This window comes from Palaemon carinicauda, chromosome 16 (genome assembly GCF_036898095.1).
Source record: "Palaemon carinicauda isolate YSFRI2023 chromosome 16, ASM3689809v2, whole genome shotgun sequence".
Lineage (NCBI taxonomy): Eukaryota > Metazoa > Arthropoda > Malacostraca > Decapoda > Palaemonidae > Palaemon > Palaemon carinicauda.
Window position 1 is genome coordinate 131,927,814 of NC_090740.1, and position 20,077 is coordinate 131,947,890.

Consider the following 20,077-nt stretch of genomic DNA (forward strand, 5'->3'; position numbering starts at 1 on the left):
TTGGTATGGGAGTTATTGACCCCACCACCAAAAGTATCAGCTGAATTATTCTAGAAACAATTTACTCCACGGCCAAAAATAACCATTAAACCCATACCGAAATAAACGGTTGCTGTGGCTTTTCTGTGGCAGATATCACCATGAAAATTGATATGGGCAATGTTCCCTCCCATAAATCCCTGAAAATTTTATTTAAATATGTTATTTTCCTTAGTAAAATAAATTTTTGAATATACTTACCCGATGATCATGTAGCTGTCAACTCTGTTGCCCGACAGAAATCTAAGGTCGGGATACGCCAGCGATCGCTATACAGGTGGGGGTGTACACAACAGCGCCATCTGTCGAGCAGGTACTCAAGTACTTCTTGTCAACAAGAACTCAATTTTCTCCTCGGTCCACTGGTTCTCTATGGGGAGGAAGGGAGGGTCCTTAAATTCATGATCATCGGGTAAGTATATTCAAAAATTTATTTTACTAAGGAAAATAACATTTTTCAATATTAATCTTACCCGATGATCATGTAGCTGATTCACACCCAGGGGGGTGGGTGGAGACCAGCATACATGTTAACATTAGAAGCTAAGTATCCCGTATTTCATTTTAGCAGTTATTCAAAATAACAAACATAAAATAAATAAGTACCTGGTAAGGAAGTCGACTTGAACCATTACTCTGCCTTTTTAAGTACGTCTTCCTTACTGAGCCTAGCGATCCTCTTAGGATGCTGAGCGACTCCTAGGTGCTGAAGTATGAAGGGCTGCAACCCATACTAAAGGACCTCATCACAACCTCTAATCTAGGCGCTTCTCAAGAAAGAATTTGACCACCTGCCAAATCAACCAGGATGCGGAAGGCTTCTTAGCCTTCCGTACAACCCAAAAAACAACAATAAAAAGCATTTCAAGAGAAAGATTAAAAAAGGTTATGGGATTATGGGAATGTAGTGGTTGAGCCCTCACCTACTACTGCACTCGCTGCTACGAATGGTCCCAGGGTGTAGCAGTTCTCGTAAAGAGACTGGACATCTTTGAGGTAAAATGATGCGAACACTGACTTGCTTCTCCAATAGGTTGCATCCATAACACTCTGCAGAGAACGGTTCTGTTTGAAGGCCACTGAAGTAGCGACAGCCCTAACTTCATGTGTCCTTACCTTCAGCAAAGCAAGGTCTTCTTCCTTCAGATGAGAATGGGCCTCTCTAATCAAAAGCCTGATGTAGTAAGAAACTGCGTTCTTAGACATCGGTAAAGCAGGTTTCTTGATAGAACACCATAAAGCTTCTGATTGTCCTCGTAATGGCTTTGTACGTCTTAAATAGTACTTAAGAGCTCTTACTGGGCAAAGTACTCTCTCTAGTTCGTTCCCCACCAAGTTGGACAGGCTTGGGATCTCGAACGACTTGGGCCAAGGACGAGAAGGAAGCTCGTTTTTAGCCAAAAAACCGAGCTGCAAGGAACATGTAGCCGTTTCAGATGTAAAACCTATGTTCCTGCTGAAGGCGTGGATCTCACTGACTCTTTTAGCTGTTGCTAAGCAAACGAGGAAAAGTCTTTAATGTGAGATCCTTAAAAGAGGCTGACTGAAGCGGTTCGAATCTTGCTGACATCAGGAACCTTAAAACCACGTCTAGGTTCCAGCCTGGTGTGGTCAACCGACGCTCCTTTGAGGTCTCAAAAGACCTAAGGAGGTCCTGTAGATCTTTGTTGGTGGAAAGATCTAAGCCTCTGTGGCGGAAGACCGCTGCCAACATGCTTCTGTAACCCTTGATCGTAGGAGCTGATAGGGATCTTACATTCCTTAGATGTAACAGGAAGTCAGCTATCTGCGTTACAGAGGTACTGGTTGAGGAAACTGCATTCGCCTTTCACCAGCTTCGGAAGACTTCCCATTTTGACTGATAGACTCTGAGAGTGGATGTCCTCCTTGCTCTGGCAATCGCTCTGGCTGCCTCCTTCGAAAAGCCTCTAGCTCTTGAGAGTCTTTCGATAGTCTGAAGGCAGTCAGACGAAGAGCGTGGAGGCTTGGGTGTACCTTCTTTACGTGCGGCTGACGCAGAAGGTCCACTCTTAGAGGAAGAGTCCTGGGAACGTCCACTAGCCATTGCAGTACCTCGGTGAACCATTCTCTCGCGGGCCAGAGGGGAGCAACCAACGTCAACCGTGTCCCTTCGTGAGAGGCGAACTTCTGAAGTATCCTGTTGATAATCTTGAACGGAGGGAACGCATACAGGTCTAGATGGGACCAATCGAGAAGAAAGGCATCCACGTGAACTGCTGCTGGGTCTGGAATCGGAGAACAATACATCGGGAGCCTCTTGGTCATCGAGGTAGCGAATAGATCTATGGTGGGCTGACCCCACAGGGCCCATAGTCTGCTGCAAACATTCTTGTGAAGGGTCCACTCTGTGGGGATGACCTGACCCTTCCGGCTAAGGCGATCTGCCATGACATTCATGTCGCCCTGAATGAACCTCGTTACCAGCGAAATCTTTCGATCTTTTGACCAAATGAGGAGGTCCCTTGCGATCTCGAACAACTTCCTCGAATGAGTCCCTCCTTGCTTGGAGATGTACGCCAAGGCTGTGGTGTTGTCGGAGTTCACCTCCACCACCTTGCTTAGCTGGAGGGACTTGAAGTTTATCAAGGCCAGATGAACTGCCAAAAACTCCTTGCAGTTGATGTGAAGTGTCCTTTGCTCCTGATTCCACGTGCCCGAGCATTCCTGTCCGTCCAGTGTCGCACCCCAGCCCGTGTCCGATGCGTCCGAGAAGAGACGGTGGTCGGGGGTCTGAACAGCCAATGGTAGACCTTCCTTGAGAAGAATGCTGTTCTTCCACCACGTCAGTGTAGACCTCATCTCTTCGGAAATAGGCACTGAGACCGCCTCTAGCGTCATGTCCTTTCTCCAGTGAGCAGCTAGATGATACTGAAGGGGGCGGAGGTGAAGTCTCCCTAACTCGATGAACTGGGCCAGCGATGAAAGTGTCCCTGTTAGACTCATCCACTGCCTGACTGAACATCGGTTCCTTCTCAGCATGCTCTGGATGCATTCTAGGGCTTGACTGATCCTTGGGGCCGACGGAAAAGCCCGAAAAGCTCGACTCTGAATCTCCATACCTAGATAGTGGCAAAGGTGAAGCAGAAAGCAGAACGGCTGAATCCGGCAGCACGGGTGCATGCGTAGCTGCTGCGGATCCAACATCATGCCGCTGCTGGTCAGTCTGCGAGCTGGCAACAACAAAAGCAGAGTGCTGGTGCGTGGGAGGGACTGCCGTGGGTTGCGGAGCATGCCGTATGGGATGCGGAGCATGCCGCATGGGTTGCGGAGCATGCCGCATTGTGTCAAAACACGGCAGCTCGACAGCACCTTCCCACTGCTGATGCGGTAGCTCACGCATGTCAACGGAGGGTGCAGCATGAACATGCGTCTGGCAGGGTGGACTGCGCATCGGTGGTGGAGCTCTCACAGGTGGAGTGTGGGAGCAGGCAGCCGCAGTATCTGCTGAGCGCACAACCGTGGCAGGTTGTAGGTTAACTGGTGCCGTGTCAACCTTCTCAGCACGATACTCCTGCATAAAGGAAGCAAGCTGAGACTGCATAGTCTGCAGCATGGACCACTTAGGATCTACCGTGGTTGGTGCGGCAACAGACGGAGTAGTTGCCTGCTGCGGAACCACTCTACCTCTCTTGGGAGGTGTGCAGTCTTCGGAAGACTGCGGCGAGTCCGAACTGACCCAGTGGCTACACCTGGGCCGTTGGACTCGCTCGGAAGGGACCTTACGCTTGAGAGGTCGTGAGACCTTGGTCCAACGTTTCTTCCTCGAAACTTCTTCCACAGACGAGGAATGATAGGGCTCATTCGTCTGTTTGTGGATGGGACGATCTCTGACAGATACGTCCGCAACCACTGAGGGTACATCCGTACGCTGATCAAGGCCTGCCGAACCCTTTGGTCCTTCGACATTGCTTCTCCCCTGGGCTTGGGAGCTTGCAAGAGGTCCCGGACTGGGAGGACGACTGGCACGAACAGATGTACCCTCATGCGCAACACTGACACTGACACTTTTCACTTCACTTGCACTCACAACACTTCCCACTGCACTTTGCGCTTTCAGCTCTTTGACATCTGCCAAAAGCTGATTACGGTCATTAGCTAATGACTCCACTCTGTCACCAAGAGCCTGAATGGCACGCATCATGTCCGCCATGGAGGGCTGAGCACTAGTAGCAGGGTCGGGAGTCACCACTACAGGGGAAGGAATAGGTTGAGGGGCATGGGGAGAGGAAAAATCAAAAGAGCGAGAAGAACTCCTCCTGATCCTATCCTTCTCTAGCCTACGTGCATTTTTAAGGAATTCGTTAAAATCGAATTCCGAAAGCCCAGCGCATTCCTCACATCGATCTTCCAATTGACAGGATTTACCCCTACAATTGGAACAAACGGTGTGAGGATCTATGGAGGCCTTCGGAAGACGCCTAGAACAAGCCCTAACGCTACACTGCCTGTACTTAGGGACTTGAGACTGGTCAGACATCTTGAATTGTAGAAATAGTCAAGGGGGAATTCCAAAATCTAGCAAAGTTCGTTAACAATTAATCCAAATTTAATCAAAAAGCTTGCTAAGCTAATGATAAAGATTCCTGAATAGCGAAGGCTAAAATCTAGAGCGAATACATCACCAAAATCGTGAAAAACAACTCCAGAATCAACAGCGTATCCAAGTAGGTCTTGCCGGTGGCACGACAGAGGAAAAATTGAGTTCTTGTTGACAAGAAGTACTTGAGTACCTGCTCGACAGATGGCGCTGTTGTGTACACCCCCACCTGTATAGCGATCGCTGGCGTATCCCGACCTTAGATTTCTGTCGGGCAACAGAGTTGACAGCTACATGATCATCGGGTAAGATTAATATTGAAAAATGTGAAGTATTCTACGAGTAATTTATGGCGTTGCAAAAAATCAGCCTCCGGTGGATATAGAAAAATTTCTACTATGACTTCTCTATGCCAAGTATCAATAAGAAAATAGATATGAATGAAGTTCACATAACACCCATCAAACCCCATGAAAATGATTTGGATAGCTGTAAAGTAGTTTGCTCTCCCTCACCAAATTTTTAGCTAAAAGTCATCACTTACGAACAAAAGTGACACCCAGGGCATGCCTATAGTAGGTATGAACAGGAAAATTGGCAGGAACAAAGCTTATATATAGCTAAAAAATCCCTTGAAATTTCATTTTAATATATTTATTGGTATAGGAGTTATTGACTCCGCCGCCGAAAATATCAGCAGCTCCCCCCCACTGCCTCCGTTCCAAAATCTATGGTTAGGGAATGACTGAGCTACAGGTTGGGTGACATATCTTTAAAATATTTTGGCATTTCATTTAAGATCACTCGCTTTGTTTGCGACATTTTTTTTCCTGTATGAATTACAAAAACTACATAAACAGAAAAAAAACTCCCATTAGTAGGTAGTACCGGCAACTGGTGTGAAAATAACTTTTCTAAGTACAAAATTAATTCTGCATTAAAAACAATTACAGTGATACCTCTGGATACGAAAGTTTCTGCTTACGAAAAATTCAGGATACGAAAAGCGATACAAAGATTTTTATGCCCCAGTATACGAAAAAATTTTCAGGATACGAAAAGCTTACGAGATCCCAACTCAGTCGCTGAGAGTACAGTACCTTTTTTTTCAAGGTATCAACCCTTAATTTAGGTGTACAGGTAACAATACACCTTCACTGATCCAAATGCTTTACATATAGTACCGTAACTTTTATACAGTAGTAAAGAAAATGGACCGTTTTCTTAGGGCTTGGAGGGGATAACTAGGCTATAACTACATTATTGAATAATCTCAGGGTGGTTTCTGGAATGGATTAGGCTGTTTTTAACGGTTGGGTTAATTACTGAATGATAGAAATGGCTGCATTGCATGTTTACTACTACAGTTTAGCGTGTTTATGAAAGAGAAGGTGACTTTTTGTAAGGCTTGGAACGGATTAGGCTATTTACATGTAAAACGCGACTCAGGATACGAAACCGTATCCTGAACGGATTACTTTCGTATCCTGAGGCATCACTGTACATTTGTTTCAACAAAAACCATTTACTTATAGTTGCTGTAAAAGGGAGCCTAGAGATTGATGAGCTTTGAGAATTAACAAGTCACAATATGCAAAGGGATTCTTGTTAGTAATGGTAGGGTATCATTTCCCAACTTTTTTGTCTAATGTGCATTTAGGCTAAGGTCATTTCATTCCATACTAGTAAAAAACATGGGTGTCCTTGATTTTTTGTGGAATTAGAATAATTTGTAGTCTTCTATCTAAGAATGCTATGTCTTTTCTTATTAATGGCTTATTAATTAAAGCTCACGAAAAGCTGGATAAAGAGTATAATTCATCTTGAAAGTTGGATTTTATGACAGGGGTGAAACTACTTTTAATGTCTTTGAAAATCCATCAATAGAAATGGTATCATCCACAGTTTAGTAGAGCATGAAATCAATATTTTACAAAATATTATTTGGAAAAGTCTGTTAGTTTATTAAGGTTATTTGGTTTTAGGCCTTATACTTTTGACACGGATGAGTTAACTTCAGTAGTTTATTTCTATTGTATATTAGTAGAGTTAATCAGTTTTATGGATGTTTTCCTCAGCTTGATTTCCCCAAATCTCCATGACTTTGTAGGTAACAGATATATAATTCAAACCTGATTGCCTTTCTGAACGGGGGAAAGTCCAAAGTCTTATCAATTCTCTTAGAAATGACATTTCTTTATGACTGGTGTAGCAAAGAAAAGTAACAACCTCTATCATGCCACCATCAAGACAAACAAAATGTTATTAGAGTTTATAAGATCAGATATATCAGAATATTTTAGATTTAAATTAAAATAGGAATATATTGAAAACTCCAGAAATACATACTGTACAACCCATTTATATAAAACAGAACATACCTTAGGATCTGCACAAACAAAATCAGGTACCATAGGTTTTGTACATTTCAACCAAGATGGAACACGATCAGCATCCTGACTAATTTTAACCATATCTAACTCATTCTGTAACCGAGCCAGAGTTGCATCATCATGACCAGTGTGAACCTGGAAATAGATGTGATACAGTAACTAAGTGTCTTAATAAATCATGCATACGTATTAGTTTATGTACAGTACAAATTATACCAACTTTACAAGAGCACCCACAGTACCTTCCGAGGAGTATATATTTTCTTAATAAAAAGACTTTTGTGTTAAATATTCACTAAGCATTCATCAAAGGTTTAAAGATGGGCAGAGGCAAGGGACAGTGACATTGCCCTAGCAAGCAAGACAAGGCCCTAGACACTGCCCATATATATGTGATCAGCGTTCATGCCCCACTCCACCGAAGCTAGGACCAGGGAGGGCCAGGCAATGGCTGCTGATGACTCAGCAGATAGACCTATAGGCTCCCACAAAACCCCCATTCTTAGCTCACAAGTATGGTGAGGTTGCAGCGACCAAAAAAACTAACGCGTTTTAGCCACATAGGCCACCAGAGCCTTTTAGCTAAACAATTTATATGATATCACTTAAAACATATTCTGTCAATGCAGTACAAAAAGAACGAATTGTGTACATGCAGTAAAGTTTATTTTATCAATATACAATGAAACTCTACGACTGGAAAATATCTGGAATATTAATAACAAAAAATAGTTTGATAGTCTTTCAAGTAATACAAAATAAGTTTATTTCACTTGAAATTGGAATTAATTTTCTTAAAAACAATATTATTACTATTCCTTATTTCTGAAAATGTATACAGTACTGTACAGAATTATGGTAATGGTGAAAGTTTCTTCACAAACTTACATAAGAAAAATACCGTATTTCCCGTGTCATAAGACGCACATTTTTTCCTGAAAAATGCCCCCTTAAACATCCAACCGATGACATACAAGCACTCAAACTCATGATATATAAAATATAAACTTACAATTATCATTCATATGTAATAAATTAATTAATTTTATATTGCACTTCATTTAATGAAGTACAGTAGAAAATCATTTGTTTGTTTTTTTAATCAGCTGATGACTCGCTAACCCCCTTCTACAAGCAAACATGCCAACTAGTGGTGTCGTAGCAGACGACACTATGACCTATTAGTTGTTTATGCAGTATATATCTATTTTCTCATATTTTGTTATTTTGTAATAAGGCAATATTTTGATAATGACCTTGTTGCCTGGGTTCCAAAATAATACCAACAGACAGTTGCTGAATATGACCTTGGAAAAAACATCTCACTGTTAGTAGAGTGCAGTATTACAAAGTTAGCAGAAAAGTACCTAGACCTAAAGTCACATATACAGTAGCAAAAGTATTCCACCTAAAATCATTTCTAGACTTCTTTGATGAATAATTAAATTTTGTGTGAAAATTTGTAGGCTATATGAGGAATTTGATTGATACAGTAATACTTGAATTTTACTTCTTCACCAAAATTTGATTAAGAAAATTTAGCAACACTTGAAACACCAAATACCACGACTAAACATGTACCGGTAGTTGCGGTGGAAACTACGACTAGTAAAGTGGTTTCTTGTATGAATATGTAATAAAATTGGGTTAATCAGCATATAGCTAATTAATATAGGTTTAATTATTTCATAATAAAACCAAATAAGAAAAGTTACTGTGCCAGACAGAAATCACACTAGAATGTTGACTATGAATTGTTGCTAAGCTTTTAAAATCCTCATTTTTTGGTCCAAAAAACTGCCTTGCTAATTCAAGGGTGCATCTTATGACATGGGAAATACGGTATCAACATTACTATTCATACCTTTCACTTCAATCAAATTTAAATAGCATACAAAGATAGAAAACATATCAAATGCCTAATAATCTAATGTATATGGAGTACAATAAATAGATACTGTATTGAATACGAAAAAAACCGTAAAATAATTATAACCTATCTTATGCTGCGTACAAATCCTAACCATAATTGTTTTTGCAAAACTTATATACCTTACAATGATGTGTCTAGGCTTAAAATGATTATAGATAACCTAACCTGATGGTCCAGCACTTTGCTGCAGTAGAGGGGCTTGAGTGTCTCAATGATGGGCTGGGCAATGGCGGTGGGGTAGTTTATCCACCCTGGCAGGCTCAACCATACCGCTAAGGCCAGTTCTGAGAGACCAGACCAAGACTGGACCCCTATAGGCCTTCTTTATTTTAATATAGGCAAAGGCTAGGAGAAGGAAAACTCCAAAATCAAACCAAACAAGACCCCAACGGCGGAGCTTCCCAGCGCCGGTGGAAGAGGGCAATGCCTGTCGGGCAGGCAACAAGGCGGGCCTTGACATAACAAGAACCCGGCAGCCCGATGCAACCAACATCGGAGAAGCCGCCTGTCTCATATGTCTTGAGCCGCGGTAAAAACGATGTGGGCCAAGTGTGTGTGCGTGGCCGTTGCAAAACCACGACCACCCAAAACAATATACCCAGCTACTGGCATTCTGTCGTTTCCTCCACCATGGCTAACGACAGAACCCAATACTCGGACACGAGTGGGCGCCGACGACAAGTTTAATTGAAATAAAATCTAATATTTCAATACACCTACCTACCAATCATTGCGCTATACAGACTATACATTTTGCAAACACAGCTTGGCTGACAAATTAAAAATCAAAGAACTAGCAGTGGGTTTAAATGACTAACTCCCTACCTTATACCTAATAGCTAAATGTCCCTATCTTGAAATGTCATTCTCGATTTATTGTCACTGGATGTGGAGAGGATGGGATGCAATGAATCTAGGGTAAATATTGAAATAAATTTAATCTTTAAAACATTTTCACTTCATGAGATTAATACCTTAAGACTCTTAGTCTGGATAAGTATTGAAATAAATCTAATCTTTAAAAATTCTTTACTTTATAGAGTATTACCAAACCACAAGGACTACCACCTTAAACACCAAATCAAGAGTTAGTCAAAAGTTCAAACTTACACCGAATATTTTTACATTGAACAGGCTGACATAAATCTCTCTTTAAAGTTTATATATGAAATATTTATTTAAATGTTATTACTGTACTGGAAATATTTCAGCTTAATTGTTCATTATTTCTCTAGTAGTTCATTTCTATATTTCATTTTCTCACTAGGGAATTTTTTCTGTTGGAGCCCTTTGGCTTATAGCACGTTGCTTTTCGCTGATATAAATATCTTTTTAAAGTCTATATATGAAAAATATATTCTAATGTTGTTCATAATCATCTCCTATGCCTATTGACGCAAAGGGCCTCGGTTAGGTTTCGAGAAGTCGTCTCTATCAAGCTTTCAATTCAATACTTCTCCATTCATCATCTCCTACTTCGCACTTCATAGTCCTCAGCCATGTAGGCCTGGGTCTTCCAACTCTTCTAGAGCCTTGTAGAACCCAGGTGAACATTTGGTACGCTAATCTCTCTTGGGGAGTGCGAAGAGCATTCCAAAACCATCTCTATCTACCCTTCATCATGATTTCATCCACATATGGCACTCGAGTTATCTCTCTTATAGTTTCATTTCTAATCCTGTCCAGCCATTCAACTCCCAATATCCTTCTGAGGGCTTTGTTCTCAAATCTACTAAATCTATTGAAGATTGTTTCATTGTCATACCATGACTCATGTCCATAGAGTAACACCGATCTTACTGAACAGATATATAGTCTGATTTTTATATGTAATTTCAGGCGATTTGATTTCCAAATTTCACTTAACCTACCCTTAGTGTTGTTACTGTTCTTAGAATATTTCCTTTTAATTGTTCATTACTTCTCTTGTACATACATACTACTTATACCAAGGCACTTCCCCCAGTTTTGGGGGGTAGCCGACATCAAACAAATGAAACAAAAAAGGGGACCTCTTCTCTCTACGTTCCTCCCAGCCTTCTCTTGTAGTTTGTTTATTTCCTTTCCTCACTGGGCTATTTTTCCTGTAGGAGCCCTTAGGGTTATGGCATGCTGCTTTTCCAACTGGGGTTGTAGCTTCGCTAATACTAATAATAATAAAAATAATAACAACAACAACAACAACAACAACAACAACAACAATAATAATAATAATAATAATAATAACTAGGGGGGCACTCAGAGTGCAGACTTCCGCCGCGGTAGATTATTTCTAGACCTTCTGCTGGACCTTGATCTTTGACCTTAAAATGTATTAATTGGCTTGGATTTTCATACAGTCAAATACTACATGAAGCAAGATTGAAGTATCTGTGACATGGATATACAAACTTATGACTAATCACGTGATACAGACGTTTTGCTAGTCCGTGACCTTAACCTTTGACCTTCACAAATTTAATCATTTCCAGCTGTGTGTAACAGTTTAAAATCCCTGCATGTTTCATTACTGTACGATTAAAATTGTGGCCGTACTATTGATGACTGGAATTTGATCTTTAGCTTGACCTTTGACCTTAAGGGGGTTGGCCGGTTAATGCCGTTTTTTAAGGACAGGACTTTGATTGATATTCATTCCACTTGAAAAGGTGACTTAGGACATCTCCAAACTGCATAAGATTTTTGTATCTGACCTTTGGTTTTGCGACGCCAGGCCGATTTATCCTGAAAATAAGTGTTTTCCAAATTCTATCGTCTCCCTTGATAATTAATATTAAAGACCTGGGATTACTACCCTATATAGACCTCATGTAGACCTCCAATTAAATGAAGAGTTTATTTTTCTAAAAGTAATTTTTTTGCTATAGCCTATATGATTTTATTTATCACAGTAAAAAATAAACCCTATGAATCAGGGAAAAAAAATTAAGAAAAAAAAAAATGAAACAAAAATTGGAAAAAGGGCAACACTTGATTGTTTTATAATGTCTTTCTAAGTTATATAACAAATTTCAATGCTATAAATTTAACTAAGGGAAAAGATAGAATTTGGAGGTCAATAAGTATAGTTTTTAGATGCGGGCATTCAAACTTTTTCTTTGTATTCTTACAAAGACAATATTAAGAAATATGATATTTTAATTATAAAATAAATTTTTGAATATACTTACCCGGTGAATATATAATAGCTGCAACTCTGCGGCTCGACAGAAAACACACTCAAAAAACTCGCGAGCGATCGCTATGAAGGTTGCGGGTGTGCCCACCAGCGCCAACTGTCGGCCAGATACCACTCTTGTATGTAAACAAAACCTTCAATTCTTCTCGTCCCGCTGTGTCTCTATTGGGGAGGAAGGGAGGGTCATTTAATTTATATATTCACCGGGTAAGTATATTCAAAAATTTATTTTATAATTAAAATATCATTTTTAAATATTTAACTTAGCCGGTGAATATATAATAGCCGATTCACACCCAAGGAGGTGGGTAGAGACCACAGTTAATTATGTTTACAGCGTATAAGCTAAGAGTTTTTTCATTTTGACAGTTATCAATATAACAAAACCAAAATAAATAGGTACCTGGTAAGGAAGTTGACTTAGACGATTACTCTGCCTTGTAAGTCTGTCTTCCTCACGGAGCCCAGCGATCCTCTTAGGATGCTGACAGACTCCCAGGAGCTGAAGTATCAAGGGCTGCAACCCATACAACAGGACCTCATCAAACCCCTAATCTGGGCGCTCTCAAGAAATGACTTTGACCACCCGCCAAATCAACCAGGATGCGAAAGGCTTCTTAGCCTTCCGAACAACCCATAAAACAATATTAAAAACATTTCAAGAGATAGATTAAAAGGATATTGGAATTAGGGAAGTGTAGTGGTAGAACCCTCACCCACTACTGCACTCGCTGCAACGAATGGACCCAGTGTGTAGCAGTCCTCGTAAAGAGTCTGGACATCTTTTAAGTAAAATGACGCGAACACTGACTTGTTTCTCCAAAGAGTCGCGTCCATAATACTTTGCAGAGATTTATTTTGCTTGAAGGCCACGGAGGTTGCTATATCTCTAACTTCGTGCGTCTTAACCTTAAGCAAACATCGGTCTTTCTCATTCAAGTGAGAATGAGCTTCTCGTATTAAAAAAAAATCTGATAAAATATGACAAAGAATTCTTTGACATAGGCAATGAAGGTTTCTTAACTGAGCACCATAATGCCTCAGATTTCCCTCGTAATGACTTAGTACGAGCTAAATCGAACTTAAGAGCTCTAACAGGACATAATACTCTTTCCAGTTTGTTGCCTACGATCTCTGATAAGCAAGGAATATCAAAAGATTTAGGCCAAGGACGAGAAGGCAGTTCATTTTTGGCCAGGAAACCAAGTTGAAGTGAACAAGTGGCTTTTTTCTGTAGAAAAGCCGATGTTCTTACTGAAGGCATGAAGTTCACTGACCCTTTTAGCCGAAGCCAAGCACACTAGGAAAAGTGTCTTGAGGGTGAGATCCTTCAGGGAGGCTGAATGTAATGGCTCAAACCTGTCTGACATGAGGAACCTTAGGACCACGTCTAAGTTCCATCCAGGAGTTGCCAAATGACGTTCCTTAGAGGTCTCGAAAGACTTAAGGAGATCTTGGAGATCTTTATTGTTGGAAAGATCTAAGCCTCTATGTCGAAAGACCGAAGCCAACATGCTCCTGTAGCCCTTAATCGTGGGAGCTGAAAGGGAGCGAACATTTCTCAGATGTAAAAGAAAATCTGCGATTTGGGCTACAGAGGTACTGGACGAGGACACAGATGCTGACTTGCACCAGTCTCGAAAGACTTCCCACTTCGACTGGTATACTCTAATGGTAGAAGCTCTCCTAGCTCTTGCAATCGCACTGACTGCCTCCTTCGAAAAGCCTCTAGCTCTTGAGAGTCTTTCGATAGTCTGAAGGAAGTCAGACGAAGAGCGGGGAGGCTTTGATGGACATTCTTTACGTGGGGCTGACGTAACAGATCTACCCTAAGAGGAAGACTTCTTGGAAAGTCTACCAGCCATTGAAGTACCTCGGTGAACCACTCTCTCGCGGGCCAGAGGGTAGCAACCAACGTCAACCTTGTCCCTCCGTGAGAGGCAAACTTCTGCAGTACCTTGTTGACTATCTTGAATGGTGGGAATGCAAATAAGTCCATAAAAGACCAATCCAGTAGAAACGCGTCTATGTAGATTGCTTCTGTATCTAGGACTGGAGAGCAAAAGATTGGTAACCTTTTGGTCAACGAGGAGGCAAAGAGGTCTATGGTGGGTTGACCCCAAGTAGCCCAAAGACTCTTGCCCACGTCCTTGTGGAGGGTCCATTCCGTGGGTATCACCTGACCCCTCCGACTGAGACAGTCTGCCAAGACGTTCAAGTCCCCCTGGATGAATCTCGTCAACAGGGAGATGCCTCGAATTCTTGACCATAAGAGAAGGTCCCTTGCGATCTCGAGCAGCGTGAAGGAGTGTGTGCCTCCTTGCTTGGAGATGTACGCCAAAGTTGTGGTGTTGTCTGAGTTGACCTCTACCACTTAGTTTCGAAGACGCTTTCTAATATCATCAAGGCCAAGTGGACTGCTAATAGCTCCTTGCCGTTGATGTGCATGCTCTTCTGACTTGAGGTCCACAGACCCGAGCATTCCCGACCGTCCAGGGTCGCACCCCAACCCAAACCCGACGCGTCTGAGGACAACACGTGGTTTGGGTTCTTGACTGCTAGGGATAGTCCCTCTCTCAGACTGATATTGCTGTCCCACCATTTCAGGCATGCCTTTATTGGTTCGGAGACTGGGAATGATACCGTCTCTAATGTCTTGTCCTAGTTCCAGTGAGAGGGTAGATGGAACCGGAGAGGCAGAAGGGGTAGTCTCCCTAGTGAGACAAACTGCTCCAGGGATGAGAGAGTCCCTACGAGACTGTTCCAACTCCTGACTGAATAAACGTTTTCTTTTCAGCATTAGTTGGACTTCGAGCAGGGCTTGACTGCGAATCTCCATCCCCAAAAATAGAATAATCTGGGATGGGATCAGTTGGGACTTTTAGGTTGACCACAAGTCCCAACTCCCTGGCCAGACTCAACGTCCAATGTAGATCCTGCAGACAGCGAAGGCTGGACGATGCTCTGAGAAGCCAGTCGTCCAAGTACAGGGAGGCTCGGATCCCCGATAGATGGAGGGATTTTGCCACATTCCTCATGAGCCTCGTAAACACGAGAGGCGCAGGACTGAGGCCAAAGCACAGGGCTCGAAACTGGTACCCCACATTCCTGTAAACAAACCTCAGAAACGGTTGGGAATCCGGGTGTATAGGAATGTGGAAGTATGCCCCGTGAAGGTCGAGAGAGACCATCCAGTCGCCTTCCATAAATGCTGTCAAGACAGCCTGGTAGACTTCATCGTGAAGTTTGTCTTGACAATGAACACATTGAGCGCACTTGCCTCTTACGTACTCCTGCAGTGAACATGGCTGCCAAATCATGGAGCCATCCCTGAGGGACTTGTTCCTGCAGAGAACGTGGCTGTCAGATCATTGGAGCCATCCCTGAAAGCCTTGTTTATGCATGACAAAATTGTACAGCAAAACTTCAAAGGCTCGAAAACAGCTGTGAAGTTGACCTGTAAAATCTTGGAGCGTCTCATGGCCAGGCGCCAGGGAGAGTCTATAAGGTTTGAGAAGTCTATCTGGGCAGAGGCAGGGACTCCCAAGCCGAGAACTTCTCTCGTGTCATATCAGACTCTCGCTCTATAAGCCAGTTTTATTTAAAAGAAGGGAAAGCAAAGGCTGTATCCCCCAAACTCCTCCTGGTGATAAACCAGTCGCCTAGCAAACGTAAAGCTCTCTAGGAGACCGAGAGAGCACTAGCTTATAAAACAACGGCTTTGAAGTAGCTAGGCCTAGTGTAAGCTCTGACGTTTAGGCGAACGAGGAGCAGCAGTTACAAAAAGATCCGGACAAAGATCCTTAAAAATCAGCATGATTTATTTAAAGTCCATAGAGGGCTAAGCAGCTTTAGGCTCCTCTCTGTCTGACAGAGTCCTCAAGGGAATATCAGTAGGAGGGAGAACAGCAACTTCCTCATCTGAAGGAACCTTGTCCGATAATAGCTGAGTCTCAAGCAAGGGAGAGACCTACCGTGGTGGCAATGCTTTACAAGCAGAGTCCACACGCACTGGTGCATTAGTAGCGGACCAGGACGCAACGTCATGTAACTGCTTGACAGTCTGTGAACTGTCAACAACAACAGGTGCGAGAGACCAGGACGCAACGTCATGTAACTGCTTGACAGTCTGTGAACTGTCAACAACAACAGGTGCGTGAGGACGCACAGCGTCCACTCGAGACTGCTTTGACCGCCTAGACTGAGCAGTCAAAACAACTCTAGAATGCGAAGGTTGATGCTCAGCGTCAAAACAAGTCAACTCCGATTGTTAGCGAACGTCCTGAACGTCAACAGGAGCATCAGCAAGTGGCCTAACGTCCAAATGTGGCTGAAAATCCACACGAGACCGCATCGAGTGTGGTTCTAAACAACCTGACTGACGTGACTTAGCTACGCCAACGTCAACAGGACGCACAAAGGAACGTTAGGGTGGCTGAAAGCCAGGATCTCGATGAGATAAACGGCTAGGCTCAACGGACATATCGGCAGAATAGTCTTCCATAAGGGAGGCAAGCTTATTCTGCATGTCTTGCCGTACAACCCATTTAGGATCAACGGGAATGGTAGCGGTAAGAGACGAGGGTAACGTCTGTGACCGCAAAACCTTGCCTACAAAAAGACTCTCGGAGTCTGTGTTACGCTTTTGTTAGGCGGCGAGCAGTCTTCCGATGACTGCATAGGGTCAGAGCTGTCCTAATGGTTAAAACCAGGACGCTGGACCTGTCCTGAAAGGACTGACTTTCGCTTAAAGGGCCTCGAAACCTTGTTTCACGGTTTCTTATGCGAAAAGCCTTCGGATGACGAGGAGAAAAACGTCTCTCTCGCCTTATGGTAGGGGTGATCTTGGTAAGATACACCCGATACCATAGAGGGAACGTCTGTTCGCTGATCAAGGCCTCTCGAACCCATAAGTCGTACGACATTACTTCTCCCCTGGGCTTGGGAGCTTGCAAGAGGTCCCGGACTAGGCGAACGACAGGCACGAACAGACGAACCCTCGGTCGCAACACTGATAACACTTTGCGCAATATCACTTTATCACTACGATTTTCTGTTTTGCACTTATTTCACTGAAATCGAATCTTTAACAATTCACATCAGGTATGAATAAAACTGATTTCTACCTGAAGCACGCAATTCTACCCTCATCAAAAGGTTGTAATTGCGAAATCAGTCGTATAATGCAAGCACATTAATACCAGCAAAAAACAGTAAACATATTTTAAGATAAAAAAATCAGTGGCTGGGGAAGAGACTAAACACTAGTTCATTCAAAACTACGTTTTCAATCTCTCACCGTACATTGCCTTGGGACGAGAATAAAAAACTAAAAACGTTTTATCCTTTCTCCCCGTACTGAGACTAGGGACGAGAGTAACTCGAGAACAACGTTACCCGCTTGGGACGAGATAAAGAACGGAACGTTTTCTCTCCTCTCTCTCCCTCCGTCTCTATCTCTCTCTCTCTCTCTCTTTTGATTTTGCACCTAAGAGAAGAGCCCACTTACGTTTCGTCAAAAAAACAGGTTATTTGACCAAAGGAAAAAACTGAAAGGTTTTTCAATTAAAAAGTTCCTTTAAAATAGAATTTAAAACATTTAAGCTTTGAAAGAAGAATGAACAAAACGTCAGAATCGATTTACTCTTTCTGCAAAGTGAAACCGTGATACTCTCTCTCTCTATCGTAACGATAGAGCGCAAACTGCGTAGCATAAATAAACTAAACGTTAGTTCATCTTTGAAACAGTACAAAGACTATTCAAAGAAAATCTTTCATAAAATATCTATTAAAAAATATTCATTTAATAAGTTTTAAATCATTAGCTCTTTAAAAGCTATTTACGATTGAAAGGGCTCAACGTTGTTTAACTTCGGTTTCCAAGTTAGGACCGCCTACTCTCAGGAAAGGTCGCATATAAACAAATCATTAAAATTTATTTTGATGTTTATTATAAATGGAAAGCTAATCGAAGCGGCCTAATAAAGGCGGTTGAGATATAAAATATATAGAGGAAAATCTATAATTAATTTATAACGTGATAAGTTAATTGCTAAAAGCCTAAACACACTTCCGTCTAAGGGAAGGGTCGGCCATTTAAAAGTCAAAGAAAGTCCATACTCTCTTTGTCATCAAAAATTAAATCTATCCAAAAACGAGTTCAAGATTTAAGATGAAGATAAAACACCTGCACTGCGAAAGCTCAAACCAAAATGAAGTACTTCACCAAATATGTTGAGAAAACTCCAGGTTCTACAGCGAGTATTGATACGTCTTGTCGTCAACGTCGACAGAGAAGAATTGAAGGTTTTGTTTACATACAAGAGTGGTATCTGGCCGACAGTTGGCGCTGGTGGGCACACCCGCAACCTTCATAGCGATCGCTCGCGAGTTTTTTTAGTGTGTTTTCTGTCGAGCCGCAGAGTTGCAGCTATTATATATTCACCGGCTAAGTTAAATATTTAAAACATGATTATTATGAATTTTATGTTCCTTTTTGGATATTAATAAACCAAAACAAAGTTATTTATCATAATTTAATCATAAATGAAGATCCCTTTGCTTAATATCTTTTGCTTCTTTAGGCGAGACAGTCGCTCCTTCATTATCTCTATCCTTCACTGACTCCGCTAATTTCACAGATATTACCCACTTCTGAACTCTTATTAGAGCAAATTTTCTTCTTCCTCATGTTAGCAAGATGTTGAAATTGTCTTTTCCTCATTGGCATGATGAAATTCTTGCCAAAACCGAAAAAAACAGACAAAAATTAGTGAATGTCAGAGGTCAAACTCAAACATGTACTCTCTATGAGGTTTGTGCACGGACTGAAGGCCGAAGGGTGTAATTACGTATAATACATTGTCTCGTGACTCATGGAATCTATACAGATGCCATTTCTCACAATTTGTTTTATAGTAAAATATACACTAATTTTCAAAATTTACAATAACAGAAGTACTGCATTTTCTTGTAGGGAATAATGTTCTTGGTTTATTGAGTTACTTTTACTAATTATCCTGTAGCTATGAAAGTAGGAGGAATTTTGACAAAATATTTTGTATACGTATTCTCCATTGCCATACGAAGCTCAGTGAATTTTTTCAGGATTTTGTGTTTTTCTTCCTATAGCCCCATATACAGTATTGGCATTCCGTCCGGGTTCCTTAACATCTATTAACTGGCGTTCATTTTCAAACACAAATATGAACCAAGTTTGAAGTCTCTGTGACAAAGATGTCCAAGCTTATGGCTGATTACAGTACGTGAATTGGACATTATGCTTGACCGTGACCTTGACCTTCGACCTTCCAAAATTTAATAATTTCCTGCTTTTTACATAATAGTTAATCCCTGAAGTTTCATTACTCTACAATTAAAATGGTGGCCAGTAAGGTGTTCACTAACAAACACAAACAGGGGGTAAAACATAACCTTCCAATTTCGTTGACAGAAGAAGAATAATAATAATCATAATAATAATACTAATATCAATAATAATAATAAAAGCAATCAGAGATTTCTGACCCCAGCCAAAAAGGGTTGCGTTGACACAAAAAGAGACATTCGATTTGCATCTGACCATTTCGTTACAAGCCGTCAATTTGCTTTTGACGTAATCTTTAAAATGATTATGAAAAATCAAATACTGATCAAGAATCTGGATCTGGATCATCATCAAATTTTATTGAAGTCATTCATGGCCTAAGATTTCTCTGTGGTGGCAATTTGGTCAAAATATGTTAACTTGTTTTGCCGATATCTTTAAAATGGCGAAAAAATGCAAATCCAGATCGGGATTGAATCCAAAGTTTAATGGGGTCATCCAAGACTTAAGATCTATCTGCAGTCAAAATTTCGTCAAAATCTGTCAAGAAGTTTTCACGTAATCCTGTCCACAGGCACACAGACATATAAACCGAATCGATTTTATAACCTCCTTGGCGAAAGTAATAACAATAATAATAAAAAAATGG

General features: G+C 41.5%; 1 protein-coding gene across 4 annotated transcripts in view; it reads right to left on the minus strand.

The window, feature by feature from the left end:
* The window catches only part of DNAlig3 (DNA ligase 3), a 108,364-nt gene that overhangs the window by 33,047 nt on the left and 55,240 nt on the right, over positions 1-20,077 (minus strand). For all 4 annotated transcript variants that reach the window (XM_068390099.1, XM_068390096.1, XM_068390097.1 and 1 more), the window contains exon 16: positions 6,979-7,125. In XM_068390099.1, the coding sequence (XP_068246200.1) occupies positions 6,979-7,125 (147 nt within the window). The remainder of the gene's footprint in view (positions 1-6,978; positions 7,126-20,077) is intronic.